The following is a 20550-nucleotide window of genomic DNA, read 5'->3' on the forward strand; positions in this document are numbered from 1 at the left end:
TCTATAAATGTCAATAATCTCAAGTTGATTGATAGTGTTATTCAAATCTTATATATCTTTGCTGATTTTCTGCCTACATTTCTTTCCATTATTGACAACATTATTGAAATGTTGGGCTACAATTTTGGATTTCTCTATTTCTTCTTTCAGTTCTATCAGTATTTGCTTCATGTATTTTGAAGCCCTGCTATTAGATGAGTAAATGTTTGAGATTGCTATGTCCTCATGATGAATTAACCTCTCTATCGGTATGAAATAATCAGCTTTATCCCTAGTAATATTTTTCATTCTGATGTCTATTTTGTCTGATATTAATATAGCCACTGGAGCTTTGATTTGTGTTAGCATTGGTTATCCTCTTTGCAGAACTGTGAGTCCATTAAACCTCTTTTTCTTTGCAAATTACCCAGTCTCGGGTATGTCTATCAGTGCTCTTTCGTTGTCTCGAAGGCACTCTGTTTCTGACCAGGCCAGTTTCCCTTGGGCCCTTTTTAAAGTGACCCTGAGGAACGGCTCGCTCATTTGTTTGGTGGCTTGGACTGTCTGTCCATCTGCATGGCGGATGTAGCCAGTCTGCTGCTCCTGAACTCCCGTCTCACCATCCTGTCCCAGCTGCTCTCATGGTGTATGAGCCTCTTCCTGCAACAACAGGTCAGAATACTTTGGGGCAGCAAGTAGGTCAGCTACCTCATCCCTTTAGTTACACTCAGTACATTGCCAGCATTGATGGGAGGTGCAGGTTGTTCACAGGCTTAACACCAAAACTGCCTGGGAGTCCATGGTCAAGTTTTGCAGTAGTCAGGACCTGGAAATGTACAGAAAGCTGTCTCATCTTCCTTTGACCGAGTTATCATGGAGATAACTCAAGTGATAATCACTCGTTCTGTTGCTACCGCCATCACACATCCCTTCTGCATGATTACTGAGATTTGTGGTACAATTCACTGACAGAGAGTCCAAGTACTGTGAACTTTGTGACTCCATAGTAACCATCTATTGAGAAGAAGGCATCCTAGGATTTTTCCTGTGTCTTATTCCTCACCTCCTAGGCAACATTATTTCTTTATGGCTCTGTAACTCACTGGCCTACCTCATCAATACCTATGCACTCTGGTGGGGCATGGCGGCTTACGCCTGTAATCCTGATACTTTGGGAGGATGAGGTGAGAGGATCGCTTGAGCTCAGGAGTTTGAGACAAGCCTGGGCAACAAAGTGAGACCTCGTCTCTATAAAAAAAAATTCAAAAAAATTAGCCAGGCATGATGGCATGCACCTGTAGTCCCAGCTACTAGGGAGGCTGAGGTGGGACGATTGCTTGAGCCCGGGAGGTCAAGGGTGCAGTAAGCCATGATTGTGCCACTGCACTCCAGCCTGGGCAACAGAGAGAGAGAGTCTCTCTCTCTCTGTCACACACACACACACACACATACGCACTGGACAGTGAGGTTTCTATCGGGAATGAAATGAAGAGTATGAAGAGTTATTCTCAAGATGTCACAGCACTGTTTGCCAGTATGTTGACCTATCCCTTTGTGCTTGTCTCTAATCTTATGGCTGTCAACAGCCATGGGCTTGCTGGTGGACCCCCTTCTTCCTTCCCAGTATATACTACTTGCATAAATTGCTGGTGCATGCTACAAAAAGAGGGAAATATGAGCCGAGGAAATAGCTTGTTTTTCCCAAAGCATCCCTTTGGGAAGACTTGTTGTGACCTGAGAATGCTAATTTGAAGATGTAGGGCGGGACAGTGACATTTCTATAGTCCCAGATGCACCAAATTATGGGAGACAATGTTGATTTCTATATAGTGTTCCACACTTTTATTTTATTTTATTTTTGAGACAGACTCTTGCTCTGTCACCCAGGCTGGAGTGCAGTGGTGTGATCTTGGCACACTGCAATCCCCGCCTCCCGGGTTCAAGTGATCTTTTCACCTCAGCCTCCTGAGTAGCTGGGATTACAGGCATGCACTACCACAAGTGGCTAATTTTTTTGTATTTTTAGTAGAGACAGGGTTTCACCATTTTGGCCAGGCTGGTCTTGAACTCCTGACCTCAAGTGATCTGCCCACCTTGGCCTCCCAAAGTGTTGGGATTACAGGTGTGAGCCACTGTACCTGATGACCTGCTTTTTTAATGGTCATTTAGTCTTGGGGAATGAATAAATAAGTAAATAAGTGTCAGAGGGGCGACTGCCAGCCCCTGCGGGAGACAGGCAGACTTGATGCATGATTGCTTTGCCGGTTGCTCTGTCTTTGTGAAGAAGTCAGAAGCTCTGAGATGAGAAACTTCTGCCTTCAGCAAAGGAGACGCCTCTCGTCACTCTGCCTCCCTTAGGCACTGATTCCAGGGTTGTGGGAAGTAACACTCAGTAGATGCTTAGAATAGTCTCTAGCTGTTCAATAAATGTTAACTATTGTTGCTCCCATCTTACAGGTAAGGAAACTGAGGCCAAGTAAAGTGAGATCATTTCTCCCACACCACACAGAGGGGGCACTGCCCTCCCCCAGGGCCTGGGCTCATAAGCACCATGGTGGTCGGTGTCCTCTGAAGGATAACAGCCCTTCAGAGGATGCTACAGTCCTTCAGCCCCTCTTCCAGCCTGAATGTCCTCGTCTCATCCATCAGGCTCCGAGGTGAAGGTGGAAGTGAGGCCAGAGGGACAGTGCTGTGCCAAGTGAGGGCATGAGGAAGAGATGATGGCATAGGCTGTCACTTTTACCAGCACATGAACATTGGAGCAGCTGCTTTGTTTCTTCAAAGAACCTTGAAATAGCGAGGGGTTGGAGGAGGATGGCAAGGCATCCACAGAGTGACTGCCTGGCGCAAACGTACCCTGGGCACATGGATGTGGCTGTTGTCCATTCAATTATGCTTTTTCTAAAGAAATAGAACTTAAGTTAAAGTAACAAAGCATAATATCTAACTACTGCTTACACTGGTTTACAAAAGTAACAAAATTTAGGCCAAGAGTGCGAATAGGTTGGCCGGGCACAGTGGCTCACGCCTTTAATCCCAGGACTTTGAGAGGCCGAGGTAGGTGGATCACTTGAGGCCAGGAGTTCAAGACCAGCCTGGCCAACATGGTGAAACCCTATCTCTACTAAAAATACACAAATTAGCTGGGTGTGGTGGCGGGCACCTGTAATCCCACCTACTCGGGAGGCTGAGGCATGAGAATCGCTTGAACCCAGGAGGCAGAGGTTGCAGTGAGCTGAGATCATGCCACTGCACTCCAGCCTGGGCAACAGAGCAAGACTCCATCTGAAAAAAAAAAAAAAGAGTGAAAAAAGGCAAATATCTGTACAATTGGGTTCCTATCCACTAAGCCCATTAAGCTTTGCCATAGTCGCTGTGACATCTACCAGCAGTTCTCTCCCCAACTCTCCTCTGTTGTGCCCCCCACTTCTCTCCCCTCCACCCACGAGCTAGGGCAGAGAAATACTCAGGAGCCCTCCCAGGACCCACACATGACAGTGAGTACTAGGCTTAGAGTTGGCTTCAGGACAGCTTAATATTAACACCCCTCCAGGGAGCTGTTCTGCAGCCTCTGATTTCCTCTGGAACATGATTTAGGGTGGGGAGAACACCTTGCTCTAGGAAGGTTGATTAGAATGTGAGGTGCTCCCCACCTTCTAGGAATTATCTGACAGATGAGCCACTTTTATTGAGGGGACTGAGGACTCAGGTGGGCTGGGTGAAAAGAGGTCAGGAGTTTGAGACCAGCCTGACCAACATGGTGAAACCCTGTCTCTACTAAAAATGCAAAAATTAGCTGGGCTGTGGTGGCGAGCACTTGTAGTCCCAGCTACTCAGGAGACTGAGGTAGGAGAATCACTTGAACCGGGGAGATAGAGGTTGCAGTGAGCCGAGATCATACCACTGCACTCCAGCCTGGGCAACAGAGGGAGACCCTGTCTCAAAAAAAAAAAGAAAAGAAAAATAAAAGAAGGTGGCAGACACACTCCATGGAGGAGAAATTCCCACCCACCTGCTGTTTTTTTTTTTTTTTTTGGAGAGACAGGGTCTTACTCTGTCTCCCAGGCTGGAGTACAGTGGTGTGTTCACAGCTCGCTGCAGCCTCAACTTCCTGGAATCAAGTGATCCTCCTGCCTCAGCCTCCCAAGTAGTCAGAACTACAGGTGCATAACACCATGCACTGGCTTAAAAAAAAAAAAAAAAAAGGCCAGGCACGGTGCCTCATGCCTGTAATCCCAGTACTTTGGGAGGCCAAGGCAGGTGTATCACTTGAGGTCAGGAGTTTGAAACCAGCCTGGCCAAAATGGTGAAACCCCATCTCTACTAAAAATATAAAAATGAGCCAGGCATGGTGGCATGTGCCTGTAATCCCAGATACTCAGGAGGCTGAGGCAGGAAAATCGCTTGAACCTGGGAGGCAGAGGTTGCAGTGAGCCGAGATCATGCCACTGCACTCCAGCCGGGGCGACAGAGTGAGACTCTGTCTCAAAAAAAAAAAAGAAAAGAAATTGTGGAGATGGGATCTCCCTTTGCTACCCAGGCTGGTCTTGAACTCCTGGGCTCAAGTGATCCTTCTGTGTTGGCCTCCCAAAGTGCTGGAACTACAGGCATGAGCCACCATGCCCGGCTCTCCACCTGCTTCTTATGTATAACCTCCACGTGTGCCTGCCTATTTCCCTTGTTCCTGGCATGGGTAAAATAAACAGGAGGAAGCTTTTTAAAAAACCTTCCACTTCCTGGGAGTTGCTAGACCCTTCTGCCATCAAATCTTGCTGGTTTGTTTTCATTGGCTCTAAGCACTGCCCGGCCGATGCGGAAAGACCTGCACATCCAGGTCTAGCCCAGGTCAGAGAGCCTCCTTGTCTTTCACAGAGGTCAACACGAGATTTCCTCACAGGGAGGCTGAATGATGGGCAGGGAGTTCTGCTCCCCCTCGGGGCCTCAGTTTCCCTGTTGGGATGAGGAGTGTGGGCATGGACTCTCAGAGCCACCTGGGACTGACGTTCTGCTTCCCCAAGCCCTGGGCCCAGGTCCCTTCTCTGCCCCGGAGTAGCCATCTCCCAACTCCCCATGGATCAGGTGGGGACGTGGTGGCTGTGGGGTACACTCAGTTGACTGCCCTCATCCCCAACAGGACTTGATCTTTGACCTGGGTGACCCTGTGAGATGGGAGTACATGCTCCTGGGGACTGATAAGTCTCAGCTGTCCTTGACTGAAGAAGACGACAGTGGCATAAACGATGAGGATGATGTGGAAAATCTGGTGAGTCTCAGCAGCTCGAGAGCCCAGGGAATGTGTGTGAAGGCTTCAGGGAGCCTGACAAGTGTCCCCAGCAGCATATGTGTGGCAGTGGGGGATGGCCCAAGTAGACCAGTGATGGGTTCCTCAAAGCAGGAAGGCTTGAGCAATTCCCTTATTTTACAGATGGGCACATTGAGGCCCAGAAAGGCCAGTAACCTACCCAGGACCTCCCAGTGGGTTAGGGAAGGGACAAGACTTGAAGTCAGGTCTTCTGCCCCCCATATCGTCCACCTTGTTCAGGAGTTGCCCTGCTCCTTTGGAAAGCATGCCCCTTGCCAGCCTGGGCAACATAGTGGGACCCTGTCTCTACAAGAAAATTTAAAAATTAGCTGGCTGTGGTGGCATGCACCTGTTGTCCCAGCTACTTGGGAGGCTGAGGCAGGAGGATCACTTGAGACTGGGAGGCCGAAGCTGCAGTGAGCCATGTTCATGCCACTGCATTCCAGCCTGGGCAACCCCACCCCACCACAAAAAATAAAAATAAAAATAAATTTAGAAAAAGAAAGTTTCAGAGCGGGGTCATAAGACCCCGCTCTGCAACCCCCTGGGAGTCCCAGAGCTGGCTGTTCTCAGTTCTATCCCAAGTAGCCATCATGAGCACCACATGCTGCCAGGCCTTTCTTGTCTGTTCTGTCAGTTCCTCTGAAAGTCATTGGCCAGGGCCTTACCCACATCACCAGCCTCCCTTCTCTGAATTCAGTTTCAGCCTTTATGTGAAATGGAGGCAGAAGGATCATAGTTGTATTCATAGTAATTCTAATAAGTGCATTCGTCTGGCATCACAAAGCACCACAGATGCGGTTGCTTAAATGACAGAAATTAATTTTCTTACAGTTCTGGAGGCTGGAAGTCTGAGATCAAGGTGTGGACAGGGTTGGTTCCTTCTGAGCCCCCTGTCCTCGGCTTGTAGATGGCTGTCTTCTCCCTGTCTTCACATTGTCTTCCCTCTGTACAAATCTATGTCCTAATCTGTTCTTATAAGGACACCAGTCATTTTTCTTTTTATTTTTTTTTTGAGACAGGGTCTCCTCTGTTGCCCAGGCTGGAGTGCAGTGGCACGATCATAGCTCACTGCAGCCTCGAACTCCTGGGCTCAAATGATCCTTCCACTTTGGCCTCTGGAGTAGCTGGGACTACAGACACACACCACCATACCCAGCTAATTTTTGTTTTTCAGAGAGACATGGTCTTGCTATGTTACCTAGGCTGGTCTCGAACTCCTGGGCTCAAGAGATCCCCTTGCCTTGGCCTCCCAAAGTGTTGGTATTACAGGCATGAGCCACCATGCCCAACCAACACCAGTCATATTGGGTTAGGGCCCACTCTAATGAACTCATTTTACCTTAATCACCTCTCTAAAGACCCTGTCTCTAAAAACAATCATTCAAACAGTAAGTGATCAAGACAACAACAACAACAAAGAAAAAATAAGAAAAATAAATAAAACAAATACAGTCACTTTCAGGGCTTAAAACTTCAACCTGTGAATTTTAGGGGGATGCCATTCAGCCCGTAGCAAAAGGTAGCACTCACATGGTCCTTACTAAGCACTGGGATCCATTGTATCTACTTAACCTGAAGTAACTCATTTAAATCCCCACAGCCACCTGGTGAGGTGGGCACTGGTATTACCACCTGTGATTAATATTATCCCATTTTACCGATGGGAAGACTCACACACAGAGAGGTTAAGTCACTTACCCAAAGCGATACAGCTGGTAAGTGACAGAGCTGGGATTTGAACCTACACAGTCTGGCTCCACAGTCTGGGTTCTCAATGGTAACTCTGTTCTACCTCCTGGGGCTGCTTGATGTGATGTGCTTGGCACAGCAGTGTAGACCGTCTCAAAAGGGTGCTAAATGTTCTCAGCATCCTCATCTCCAGAGACTGGGGACATCTTGTGTGCAGTAAATCCAGGCATAGGCGCCCCCTGCTGGCCTTGGGGCACGGACCAGCCAGGGCCTGAGAGCCCAGCCCTGCAGGCAGCCGGCTGAGCACCCACATGGCTAATAATCAAACAGTTCCAGTCACAGAGTCCTGGTCCACCCTGGCCCAAGAGCCCTCATTACAGCAAAGACGGACAGAGGGCAGCCCAAAGAGTCAGAACCCAGTCATGGACCCCCAGGAAAAACCAGACCCCGGGTGACAGCCCACCCACCTGACCATCTTAGAGATTTTTGACAATACTAACTGCTGACTGCTCACCCATTTTTGTCCCCTGCAAAATGTCACAATTAGATAAACAGTTGTCAGAGGTATGAGCAATGTTTGTGGAAAAAAGGTTTTAAGTCGAGAAAGTCTTATCCAAGTTTCTGTGATTATCTAGTTTGAGGACCATTTATCTAGATCAGGCCTTATTTCACAAATGGGGAAATGAAGGCTCAAAGAGGAAATAATAATAGGCCGGGCATGGTGGCTCATGCCTGTAATCCCAGCACTATGGGAGGCCAAGGTGGGCATATCATTTGAGGTCAGGAGTTCAAGACCAGCCTGGGCAACATGGTGAGACACCACCCCCCCGCCCCTGGCCATCTCTACTAAAAATACAAAAATCAACTGGGTGTGGTAGGTGCATGCCTGTAATCCCAGCTACTCAGGAGGCTGAGGCAGGAGAATCACTTGAACCTGGGAGACGGAGGTTTCAGTGAGCCAAGATCATGCCACTGCACTCCAGCCTGGGCAAGAGAACAAGACTCCATCTCAAATAATAATAATAATAATGTCAGCCAATCAGAGCCCCAAGGCCTTTACAGACATTATATCATTTAATCCTCCTAAAAGGTCCAGTTTACAGTTAAGAAAACTAAGGCTTAGAGCAGTTAAAGGACTTGCCCAGGACCCCTTAGCTGGTCTTGGAGAGAGGGTGGGGCTTGGGTGCCCTGACTCCAGAAACACCTCTCTAATCACGAAGGGCCTGCAGCCAGGGCAGGGGGTGCTGCTGTCCTAAGCCAGGCAAGTATAGGGAAGGGCTCCCTGCCCAGAGTCGACTCCTCTTCCACATCATGGGTCGTGCTCATGACCTCCAGTTCCCCTGCGGAAGCCAACGGACCACCTTGGCTTGGCTCTGCAGGCAGAGACAGAGCTTTGACCATAACTTCTGCTTCAACGCCCTGACCAGCACCACCTCCCCCAACCCCTTCTCTCCCATCAGGGCAAGGAGGATGAGGATAAGAGCTTCGACATGCCCCACTCGTGGGTGGAGCAGATTGAGATCTCCCCAGAAGGTATTTTCTATTTGTGTCTTCACTTATCCTCTCCAGATCCAGTTCCTGGGCCTCCAGGGAGGTCTGCAACAGCGAGACACGGGGATACAGCAGGGAATGCCATGCCCCACATTTCCACCCTTCTCACCTTCAGCTGCACCCTCCCTCCCTCCCTCCCCCCTTCCTGCCACACGCACTTAGCTCTGACCCCGAGGGCCTGACGACCAGTCTGGCACATGGGGCGATGCAGCTCAGTGAGCATGTGTGGGATGATGGCGTGTAGGTGGCAGCAAGGCCTGGAAACCCAGCCCATTCCCCTCTCACACTCTTCTACCCAGAGGAGGCCATGGGCAGTGCCCAGATGGTGCGGGGGGTCTCAGGACCGGAGAGGGGCAGGTAGAGAAGGCAGGAGGGCAGGGACTGTCATGCTCCATGTCAATATCTGCTGGTGCCCACCTAGGGAGCACCCAGACCTATGGGGAGGGCATGGGCCACTTCAACAGGGTGGGAAGTGCCAGAGAGGCTGTCATGGGAACCCAGAGGAGGTGCACCCAGCCCAGCACTGGGGCTAGGGCCTGGGGATGGGTGAGCAGAAAGGGGTACCAGAAGTAGGCTAGGGGTCACCTGGGTGAAGTTTTGAAGGATCTGAAGGAGTCAGTCCAACAAGGGGAGGAGGGGATGACGGTGTTTCTGGCAGAGACCTGTACAAGCAAAGGCCTGGCAGTGTGAGAGTGTGGTTGGCTGCAGGGCAGACCCTCTGATGGGGCTCAAATCCCATTCTTGGGTGGATCTGTGCTTCTGCCTGGCCTGAGAACCCCTCTAGGGCTGGAGCCACCCCTGGTGATTATTCTCCTCGGCCTCCCTGGATCAGGCTTGGGGCTGGAGGTGTTCAGTACACAGAGAACGGGCAGTGGATGGATGAATGGCTGGGCAGGGCTGGCCCTCCCTTCCCCCAAACTAGGAAGAAGAGACCACAGCTGACTGTGTCCACAGCATTTGAGACCCGCTGCCCGAACGGGAAGAAGGTGATTCAGTACAAGAGGGCAAAGCTGGAGAAGTGGGCCCCGTACCTCAATAGCAATGGCCTTGTGAGCCGCCTCACCACCTATGAGGACTTGCAGTGTAAGGGGGATTGCTCTGGACATGGGTTCAGGCCAGCCCAGGGGCGGGGGCAGCTTCTACTCTCTCTGGGGTCATTGCTGGCCTCTGTGTGCCTGGAATAAGGGGGGGTTGAAGGCTAGGGGAGCTGGCCTGGCTGCAGCAAGTGTCCATCGGCCCCACAGGTACCAATATTTTGGAGATAAAGGAGTGGTACCAGAACCGGGAAGACATGCTGGAGCTGAAACACATAAACAAGACCACAGACCTGAAGACAGACTACTTCAAGCCTGGCCACCCCCAGGCTCTGCGCGGTGCGTGGCTCCCCTTTCCTGGGCCACCCAGGAGCCTGGGGTAGAGGCCTCACACACCCTGTGGCAGGTGGTATGTGGTGGGAGGAACCAGCATACATATTATACATGGGTTCTTGGGCAGCAAGCAGTAGAAGCTGCCCTGCCTCCCTCAGCAAACCCGATGTGTGGGAGGTCAGGGAAAGCTCAGAAATTCTAAGGAAATGTAACAAATGCTCCTCCAGGAAAGCTAAAGGGGGCGCCACATACCCGTTCTGTGGTTGGAATCAGGCCGGAACCTCACCATGAGGTCACACGGTGGAGGCCACATTTAAAGGAGGCAGTGCTGGGCACAGGGGCTCACACCTGTAATCCAAGCGCTTTGGGAGGCCAACGTGGGCAGTTGAGCCCAGGGGTTCAAGACCAGCCTGGGCTATATGGTGAAACCCCATCTCTACAAAAAATATAAAAATTAGCCAGGCATGGTGGCATGTGCTTGTAATCCCAGCTACTCAGGAGACTAAGGCAGGAGAATCACTTGAACCCAGGAGGTCAAGGCTGCAGTGAGCCGAGATTATGCCACTGCACTCCAGCCTGGGTGACAGAGAGAGATCCTGTCTCAAGAAAAAAAAAAAAAAAATCCTGACCAAGAAATTTACAAAAGAAAAGCATAGGAGTAATATACATTTTTTTAAATGATCAACCTCATTTGGAAGTTGATAATAAAAAAAAAAGAAACTAATAAGGTCCCTAACCAATAAAGGACCATCTTATAACCCCCATGTTGGCAAAGATGAAAAAAATGGTCCTACTGGGTATGAACAAGTATGGGAGCAACAGTCACTCTGTGTCACTGTTGATGGGACAGCAGATTGGAACTTTTCTGGAGGACAGTTGGGCAAAATATTGATAATGACCATAAAACGTGTACGCTTTTGGCTGGGCACAGTGGCTCACACCTATAATCACAGCACTTTGGGTGGATCACCTGAGGTCAGGAGTTTGAGACCAGCCTGGCCAACATGGTGAAACCCCGTTTCTACTAAAAATACAAAAATTAGCCAGGTGTGGTGGCAGGTGCCTGTAGTCCCAGTTACTTGGGAGGCTGAGACAGGAGAGTCACTTGAACCCAGGCGGCGGAGATTGCAGTGAGCTGAGATCACACCACTGCACTCCAGCCTGGGTGACAGAGCGAGGCTGTGTCTCAAAAAAAAAAAAAAAAAAGTACACTTTTGGACCCAGCAATTCCACTGCTGAGAATTTATTCTTAGCAAATAATGGACAAGAACAAAAAATGCACGATGCAGATGTTCATCATGGTGTTGGTAATAATCAGAAAAAGTTGTACACAACCTAAACACCCAGCAATAGGGGACTGGTTCATAGCTAACCTCATCCATAATGTGGGTCTGTCTTCTCCCTGGGCCTGGGGTTGGGCGACCAAGCCAGCAGCCATACTTCCTAGTGCTTATGAAGCTGTCTCCTCCCACCTCCCGCTCCCCACCCAGTGCACTCGTACAAGTCCATGCAACCTGAGATGGACCGTGTCATTGAGTTTTATGAAACGGCCCGTGTGGATGGCCTGATGAAGCGGGAGGAGACACCCAGGACAATGACAGAGTACTATCAAGGACGCCCAGACTTCCTCTCCTACCGCCATGCCAGCTTCGGACCCCGAGTCAAGAAGCTCACTCTGAGCAGTGCAGAGTCAAACCCCCGGCCCATTGTGGTAAGAGCTCGCGGGGGCTGGGGACAGGTCGCCCTCCTTCTCTGGCAGCTGATGTCACCTCTGAATGGTGAGAGCCCTGGGAGGGTGGCATTAAGGCCTGTGACATATCCAAGGGCACCAATGATGAACCAAGCATTTTACCAAATGTATTAGTCTGTTCTCATGCTGCTTTGAAGAAATACCTGAGACTGGGTAATTTATAAAGAAAAGAAGTTTCCTTGACTCACAGTTCTGCATGGCTGGGGAGCCCTTAGGAAACTTAAAATCATGGCAGAAGGGTCCTTTCCACCTTCTGCCTAGTGAAAAGGGTCCTTTTCACTAGAATCAGGGCAGCAGGAGAGAGAATAAGTGCTGAGCAAAGGGGAAGCTGCTTATAAAACCATCAGATCGTGGGAGAACTCACTCACTATCACGAGAACAGCATGGGGGAAACCACCTCCATGATTCAATTATCTCCACCTGGTCCCGCCCTTGACCTATGGGGATTACAGTTCAAGGTGAGATTTTGGTGGGGGGACACGAAACTAAACCATATCACCAAATGCGCCATCCTGGGGTTGTCTGGTGTCAGACTGTGCCCTCAGCCATGGGGCCAAGGATGTGTTACTTCCTTATTGTTATACAAAAATACACACTCATGACTAAACATTTGGAAAATATGTTAAAATGTAGAGAAAAGTAAAAATATCTCAGAATGGCATCTCTCATATGTTACCACGGTTTGTTACCATAGGTTTGGTTTTGAGAGTTTTTTCTAATGTAATTGAGATCGGGACCCGGGGATTAGAGTCCCTGTATTACCCACTTAACATGAAATTGTGCATTTTCCCCTTCATGTCATTACAAATTAGTTGGCAACTGTGTGTAATGGCAGCATGCCAAATAAGCTCTTTCTAGCAGTAAGGGATGTCTAGCAATGGAGTAGGCTGCCTGGAGAGGTGGTGAGCTCCCCATCTCTTGAGGTAGGCAAGCAGAGTCTTGAAGGAGCTGAGGAGGGGCCCAGCACCATATGGGAGTGGAGTGGCCTGGCCCTGAGAACCCACGAAATCCATTGTCTGGCTAGGAGGGGCTATTCCACGTGAATCGCCAAACGACCCCAGACTCCAGTGTCCTGAACGTTCGTTGCTCCTGCCTGCGGGCATGCACAGAAATCTCCTCTCACACGCTCATCCTTTGCTCATCCTTTGCATGTTCTGGCCTCCCAGAAAATCACAGAGCGGTTCTTCCGCAACCCAGCGAAGCCCGCGGAGGAGGACGTGGCAGAGCGCGTGTTTCTGGTCGCGGAGGAGCGCATCCAGCTGCGCTACCACTGCCGTGAGGACCACATCACGGCCTCCAAGCGCGAGTTCCTGCGGCGCACCGAGGTGGACAGCAAAGGCAACAAGATCATCATGACGCCCGACATGTGCATCAGCTTCGAGGTGGGCCTGGGGGCCACGGCGGGCAGGGGTCGGCTGCAGGAGGAACCGGGGCTCTCTGTCTTATTCCCGCCACTTGGGAGAACCAGGATGGGCGCTGGTGAATCCCGGCGAGGAAATTCATCTTTGCTCTTTGGGAAAACCAAAAGTTCCCATCTGGGGACCCTTCTCTTTGAGCTCCTCTGAAAATCTTCCTTTTCCACCAAAAAAGCGAACTCAGCAGGCTAAGACGACTCTGCAGTCCTGGTCAGGGCAAACCTCAGATCCTATGGAGGCTCTGTGGGAGGGGAAGAGTCTCACTACCTCTGAGGGGCTAGCCTTCCTAGTCAAACGCTCACTCTCCCGGCACAGTCCCCAGCTTTTCTGAGTCTTCAGTTCCTCTTTTATTATTATCTGTATTTTTATAAGTGAGAAAATTAAGGCTCAGAGAGGTTTAGCAACTTGCTCGAGGTCACACAGCTGGAAAGTGGCAGGGGTAGATTTGAACCCAGGTGGTCCTATGCCCCGATCATGGCAGCCTCTCTGTGTTACTAAGGTGGTTGTTGTCCCAGGTGGAGCCCATGGAGCACACCAAGAAGCTGCTCTACCAGTACGAGGCCATGATGCACCTGAAGAGGGAGGAGAAGCTGTCCAGACATCAGGTCTGGGAGTCAGAGCTGGAGGTAGGGTCCTGTGGGAGAGTGAGCAGGTGGGCGGTATCTTTGTTTTTGAGATAGGGTCTTGCTCTATAACCCAGGCTGGAATGCAGTGGCGCAATTATGGCTCTACATCCCGGGCTCAGGTGGTCCTCCCACCTCATCCTCCCAGGTAACTGGGACCACTAGCGCACACCACCATGCCTGGCTAATTTCTTGTTTTTGTTTTTGTTTTTTAACAGATGGGGTTTTTCCATTTTGCCCAGGCTGGTCTCAAACTCCTGAATTCATGCAATCTGCCCTCCTTGGCTTCCCAAAGTGCTGGGGTTACAGGAGTGGAGCGGGGGTGTCTCCATCACGCCCTCCAACACTTCTCATTTCAGGTGCTGGAGATTCTGAAGCTTCGAGAGGAAGAGGAGGCAGCGCACACACTGACCATCTCCATCTATGACACCAAGCGGAATGAGAAGAGCAAGGAATATCGGGAGGCCATGGTCAGTCCCAATCCCTTCTCCAGGCCCCAGCTTTTCCTAGACCCCCCTGGTCTCCAGGGTGGTGGGGACCATGAGGGATTCTGCTGAGAAACCCTCTGTGGGGGATACGGTTATTGATACCCTGCGGTCATCCTTGCTGCTCAACTGACCATTTCTATGGTTCATCCCAAAGAGTACTTGGGATTTGGGCAAGGTTTCCCCTCATCCCCAGGGGCTGTAGCCAAGCCAAGGCCCTGTGGTTGGGAAAAGAATTAAAATTATGTGCCCACCTCTACTCAGGGCTCCCACTGAGGTTGCACCCTGGGCCAGTGGCCCCAGTGAGCTACCTCTGGCTCCAGGCCTGAGCTCTCCTGCTCTCCAGCACAGGGAGGGCATTCAGGTTACACCTTCAGGTTGCAAGGCCCCGCCTGGTTTTCAGGGCCGGCTTCTGAATCCCTTTCACCAACCAAGTTGAGATTTTAGTTTGGGGGTCGTGAGGCAGGATGGGCATCAGATGACTGTTCTCAGATCCCAGGGGAGGGTGTCAGCCCCCACGTCTCCAACTTCACTGCCCCCTGTCTGCAGATGGAGGACACAGGCCCCAGGGTGGAAAAGAAAAGTGAAGGGAGTTACTGGCAGTTTTTAACTAATATCATTAATAACCACTACTGTTGACTGAATAAGCATCTACTATGGATTGTCAGGCATCAGGCTGCGTGCTTTACAGACATGATCCTGTCAGATCCTCAGATCCTCAGAGAAGGAAACCAAAGCTCAGGTAGTGAGATACAAATTGATGTAAGAAAAAAAGAGTTGGCTGTCACCAGTAAACACAGGTCCAGAGACCAGCATGTGGGCCCTTCTAAGGCCTGTCTTGGAGGCGCCATGCACTGGAACCTGGCTGTGAGGTCTGGCTTTGTGCTGGCACACTGCTGATGCAGAGCTGGTGGAGAGGTCTCTGTAGTTCCTGCTGATCCAGCTATCTGCCCCTCACCTTTACAGGAGCGCATGATGCACGAAGAGCACCTGCGGCAGGTGGAGACCCAGCTGGACTACCTGGCCCCATTCCTGGCCCAGCTCCCGCCAGGAGAGAAACTAACACGCTGGCAGGCGGTGCGCCTCAAGGATGAGTGCCTCAGCGACTTCAAGCAGCGGCTCATCAACAAGGCCAACCTCATCCAGGCCCGCTTTGAGAAGGTGCCACCAGGGCCTTTGTTGGGGAGGGGGGGATCTCAGCATCTGCATCCAGGAAATGGGCCCGCGTCTGTCTGCCCACTACCTCACAGGCTTGTGAGGGCCTGATGAGGGGGATGAATATGTCAATGCTTGGGGTTTCCAAATGACTGAGTTGTTCCTCCTCACACTTGTTTATCAGATAGATGAATGGATAGGGGGATGGATGGATGTAGGTATGGAGAGGTGTGTGGGTGGGTGGGTGGATGGATGGATGGATAGATGGGTGGATGAATGCATGGGTAGATAGATGGATGAATAGGTAGATAGATGGGTGGGTGGATTGATGGGTAGATAGAGGGATGGGTGGGTGCATGAACAGATGGGTGGGTGGATGGGTGGATAAATGGATGGATAGATGGATGGGAGGATGAATGGATGGGTGAGTAGATAGATAGGTGTATGGGTATAGGTATGGATAGGTGGGTGGATGGATGGGTGGGTGGGTGAGTGAGTGAGTGAGTGAGTGAGTGGATGGATGAGTGGGTAGGTGGATGGATGAGTGGGTGGATGGATGAGTGGGTGGGTAGATGGATGAATGGATGGATGGGTGGATGGATGAATGGATGAGTGAGTGGGTGGGTGGATAGATGAGTGGGTGGGTAGATGGGTGAATGGATGGATGGGTGGATGGATGAATGGATGAGTGAGTGAGTGGGTGGATGGATGGATGAGTGGGTGGATGGATGGATGGGTGGATGAGTGAGTGAGTGAGTGGGCAGATGGATGAATGGGTGAGTGGATGGATAAGTGGGCGGGTGGATGGATGAATGGATGGATGGGTGGATAGATGGATGGATGGGTGGGTGGATGAGTGAGTGGGTGGGTGGATGGATGAGTGGGTGGGTGGATGGATGGATGGGTGAGTGAGTGGGTGGGTGGATGGATGAGTGGGTGGGTGGATGGATGGATGGGTGAGTGAGTGGGTGGGTGGATGGATGGATGGGTGAGTGAGTGGGTGGGTGGATGGATGAGTGGGTGGGTGGATGGATGGATGGGTGAGTGAGTGGGTGGGTGGATGGATGAGTGGGTGGGTGGATGGATGGATGGGTGAGTGAGTGGGTGGGTGGATGGATGAATGGATGGGTGGGTGGATGGATGGATGGATGGATGGATGATGGATGGATGGGTGAGTGGGTGGGTGGATGAGTGAGTGAGCAGGTGGGTGGATGGATGAGTGGGTGGGTGGATGGATGGATGGGTGAGTGAGTGGGTGGGTGGATGGATGAATGGATGGGTGGGTGGATGGATGGATGGATGGATGGATGATGGATGGATGGGTGAGTGGGTGGGTGGATGAGTGAGTGAGCAGGTGGGTGGATGGATGAGTGGGTGGGTGGGTGGATGGATGGATGGATGGATGAGTGAGTAGGTGGGTGGATGGACGAGTGGGTGGGTGGATGGATGAATGGATGGATGGGTGGATGGATGGATGGATGAATGGATGGGTGGATGAGTGAGTGAGTAGGTGGGTGGATGGATGAGTGGGTGGGTGGATGGGTGGGTGGGTGGATGGATGGATGGATGGGCGAGTGGATAGATGGACGGTTGGATGGATGAGTGGAAGGACGGATGGACGGATGGATGGGCAGGGATGGGTGGAGGGATGGGCAGAGGAATAGATGGGCAGATGGCTGGGTAGACAGAGAGATGGTACATTGTAACAACTCCTAGTCCTTGACCCATTTTTGTTGGTCAGGCACACACCATGTAGTTCCCGTGCACTACTAAGATTATGTCACTTAATCTTCACAAGGAGCTCTACAAGGGGAGGGGGGAGTACAATGACCCTCCTTTTGTAGACAAGAAATTGCAGGTTCTGAAATGCCAGTAACTTGTCCAGAGCTACATGGCTCTCTCAGTCTTGCCCCCTGCTCTGATCTCATGGACATGACATCCCTATAAACATGACCCCACTGGCTCCCACCCAAGATATTTTGTGGCCCCTGCCTCTGTGGCAGGTATGGATAGGTGGCTTGTGTGAGTGGGGACAGTAGGGCCAACCGTCATGGTGCTGTCTAGTGACCCATGGGATTGCAGCCTGCAGCCTGGGTGAAGGTCAGCCTTGTCAGTCCTCCTTCTCTGTCCACCCTATGACCACAGGAGACCCAGGAGCTGCAAAAGAAGCAGCAGTGGTACCAGGAGAACCAGGTGACACTGACACCCGAGGATGAAGACCTGTACCTGAGTTACTGCTCTCAGGCCATGTTCCGCATCCGCATCCTGGAGCAGCGCCTCAATCGGTGAGCAGGCAGGGCAGGTGGAGAGAACCCACTGGGAGGCTGGACCACCAGCTTTGTAACCCCTCACCCTCTTTCCTTGCCTCTCTGACTTCAGACACAAGGAACTGGCCCCACTGAAGTACCTGGCTCTGGAGGAAAAGCTCTACAAGGACCCACGCCTGGGGGAGCTCCAGAAAATATTCGCTTGATGTCCCTCCTGGGGCCTCAGCCAGAGCTGCCAGAGAAAGGAAACCTCTTCCTGCAGCCTGGCTCCTGTGTTCCCTCTATCCAGCCAATGCCTGTTTACACAGACACCTGGCCTCACTGCCAGCCCACCTCCCCTACAGCCCTGTTTGTTCCTGCTTCTCATGATTTTCCTGTAAATAAACACACTCTTAATTTGCCATTTGTGCCTCGCACTTCACAAGCTCCAGCAGCAGCCTTTCTCTTCTTCTGTTATCTATAGCCTGGGACCACCCCCTTCCTCCCCTTGGCCTGTCATTTGCTTCCTGTCCTTCTCTCCGTTGGAATGTCAGGTCTTCACAGCACCTCTGCAGATGGTCCCACAGCCATCTGCAAACAACTGGTTAGATCTCAATGTGACTCGGGTGGCCCACCTCACCAAGTGGGATGGGGAAAGCTAAGATGCATGCCCCAGAATTTGAGGACTGAATCCCAGCTCCTCCTCTTACCAGATACCACTTACCCATCTGTGGAATGGGGTAGCATTGTTGCATTAAATAAGACTTATGGCCAGGTGTGGTGGCTCACACCTGTAATCCCAACATTTAGGGAGGCTGAGGCAGGAGGATCACTTGATCCCAGGAGTTTGAGACCAGCCTGGGCAACAAAATAAGACCCCATCTCTAAAAAAAAAAAAAAAAAACAAAGAGCCAGGCATGGTGGCATGAGCCTGTAGTCCCAGCTACTCAGGAGGCTGAGGTAGGAGGATCACTTTCACCTAGGAAGTCAAGGCTGCAGTGAGCCATGATTGCACCACTGCACTTCAACCTAAGCAACAGAGCAAAACGCTGTCTCAAAAAAAAAAAAAAAAAAAGACATAAATTATAAAGCAGGGAGGCTGGGAATGGCACATAGAAAGCAGTCATTAAATGTTAGCTTACAAAATAGCCAAAAAACACATGAAATGGTTGTCAAATTCATGAGTCATCTGGCAAATGAAATGTCACAACACCCTCCGGTATGAAAAAAATAAAAAGTACTGGTGATGATGAGAAACAACTGGAACTCCCAAATAGCCTTCCTAGTGAAAGTATAAATCAGTACAACCATTTTGGAAAACTGCTTGGCATTATCTATTAAAGCTAAACTAAAGCCCAACAATTCTACTCTTAGGTTCTACTCCAATCCATCATTCATCAAGTAAGAATGATGAACAACTCAACCGAAATGTAGATAGATAGTTATCTGCTAAAAGGCATGTGCTAGAACGTTCACAGCAGCATTATTGATAATAGCACCATACTTGGAAGTTACCCAAATGCCCATCAAGAGCAGAATGGATACATAAATTGTGGTCTTCAGATATTTTGGGTTGTCTTTAACTGCTTAGGGAGAACTGCTTAGGGAGAATGCTACTGGCATCTAGTGCATACAGGCCAGGGATGCTGCTAAACATTCTACAATGCCCAGAACAGCCCCCCACAGCAAATAATTATCTAGGTCTAAATGCCAATAATACTGAGGTTATAGAGCATACTAGTCTGTTTTCACACTGCTGATTAAGACATACTCAAGACTGGGTAATTTGTAAAGAAAAAGAGGTTTAATGGATTCACAGTTCCACATGGCTGGGGAGGCCCCACAATCATGGCAGAAGGCGAAAGGCACATCTTACATGGTGGCAGACAAGAAAGAATGAGAACCAAGCAAAAAGGAAAATCCCTTATAAAATCATCAGATCTTGTGAGACTAATTCACTACCATGAGAACAGTATGGGGGAAACCCCTCCCATGATTCAGTTATCTCCCACTGGGTCCCTCCCACAATATGTGGGAATTATGGGAGCTACAATTCACAAGATGAGATTTGGGTGGGGATACAGCCAAACCATATCATAGAGCAATGAAAATGAATGAACTGCAACACAACTATATGGAATGATATGGTCAAACTGCCTAAGTATAATGTCAAAAGATTCAAGACACAAAAGTACATACTCTATTATTCCATTTATGGAAAGAACAAAAATAAGGAAAATTAATTGGTGATATTAGAAGTCAGGACAACCGTCACTCTTGGAGTGTGAGGGTTAGTGAATGGATGTGAGCATGGAGCCCTGGGAGGGGGGTCTGGTTTCTAGTCATGTTCTGCTTTTTGACCTGGGTGTGTTCGGTTTGTAAAAATTCATCAACCTTGTGCACTTACAATGTGTCCTCTGGAGTGTTTTTGAGTGCTTGTTGTCATGAATCTAATCAAGCCTTTAGCCCTAACTTAAGAAATTCAAGGGAAGAAATGCATTTAAGAAGAACGTCCATCTAACAAGAACTTCAGGAAATTCAGGTAAATGATACTAAAAGGAAACATTCCTAACGTGGGACAATCTAGGTAAATGGCCTGATCTCTTCAAAAGATCGATGTCATAAAAATAAAAGTTTGGGGACAGAAATGGAAAGAACTTAAGAGTCAAGTGTGGTGAATACTGATTGGTTCTTAGTTAGAAAAAAAAAGTCCTAAAAGGTTTTTGGGATGACTGGGGACATACGAATATGGACTGGTTGTTACAGAATTAAATTTTCTTAGCAGTGGTGATAACAATGGTTATTGTAGAATAAGGGCATTATTTTTATTTTTTGAAATGGATCTCACTCTGTCGCCCAGGCTGGAGTACAGTGGCCCCATCCCAGCTCACCGCAACCTCTGCTTCCCAGTTTCAAGTGATTCTCCTGCCTCAGCCTCCCCAGTAGCTAGGATTATAGGCACGTGTGCCACCACGCCCGGCTAAT

The 20550-nt window shown here is 50.0% G+C and overlaps 1 protein-coding gene and 1 pseudogene across 11 annotated transcripts in view; both read left to right on the top strand.

Moving 5' to 3' along the window:
• DRC7 (dynein regulatory complex subunit 7) overlaps window positions 1–17989 on the top strand; it is a 39305-nt gene extending 21316 nt beyond the window's left edge. For 5 of the 11 annotated variants that reach the window (XM_054667990.1, XM_016928473.2, XM_016928474.2 and 2 more), the window contains 11 exons: window positions 5114–5242; window positions 8434–8506; window positions 9479–9607; window positions 9769–9897; window positions 11382–11602; window positions 12808–13023; window positions 13572–13682; window positions 14039–14149; window positions 15131–15325; window positions 17465–17604; window positions 17699–17989. In XM_054667990.1, coding sequence (XP_054523965.1) covers window positions 5114–5242; window positions 8434–8506; window positions 9479–9607; window positions 9769–9897; window positions 11382–11602; window positions 12808–13023; window positions 13572–13682; window positions 14039–14149; window positions 15131–15325; window positions 17465–17604; window positions 17699–17792 — 1548 coding nt within the window. In that variant the 3' untranslated portion in view covers window positions 17793–17989. 11 annotated transcript variants of the gene reach the window in all.
• Window positions 556–1926, top strand: LOC100612808 (mitochondrial carrier homolog 2-like; annotated as a pseudogene).
• Window positions 17990–20550: the final 2561 nt, after the last annotated feature.

This window comes from Pan troglodytes, chromosome 18 (genome assembly GCF_028858775.2).
Source record: "Pan troglodytes isolate AG18354 chromosome 18, NHGRI_mPanTro3-v2.0_pri, whole genome shotgun sequence".
Taxonomy (NCBI): domain Eukaryota; kingdom Metazoa; phylum Chordata; class Mammalia; order Primates; family Hominidae; genus Pan; species Pan troglodytes.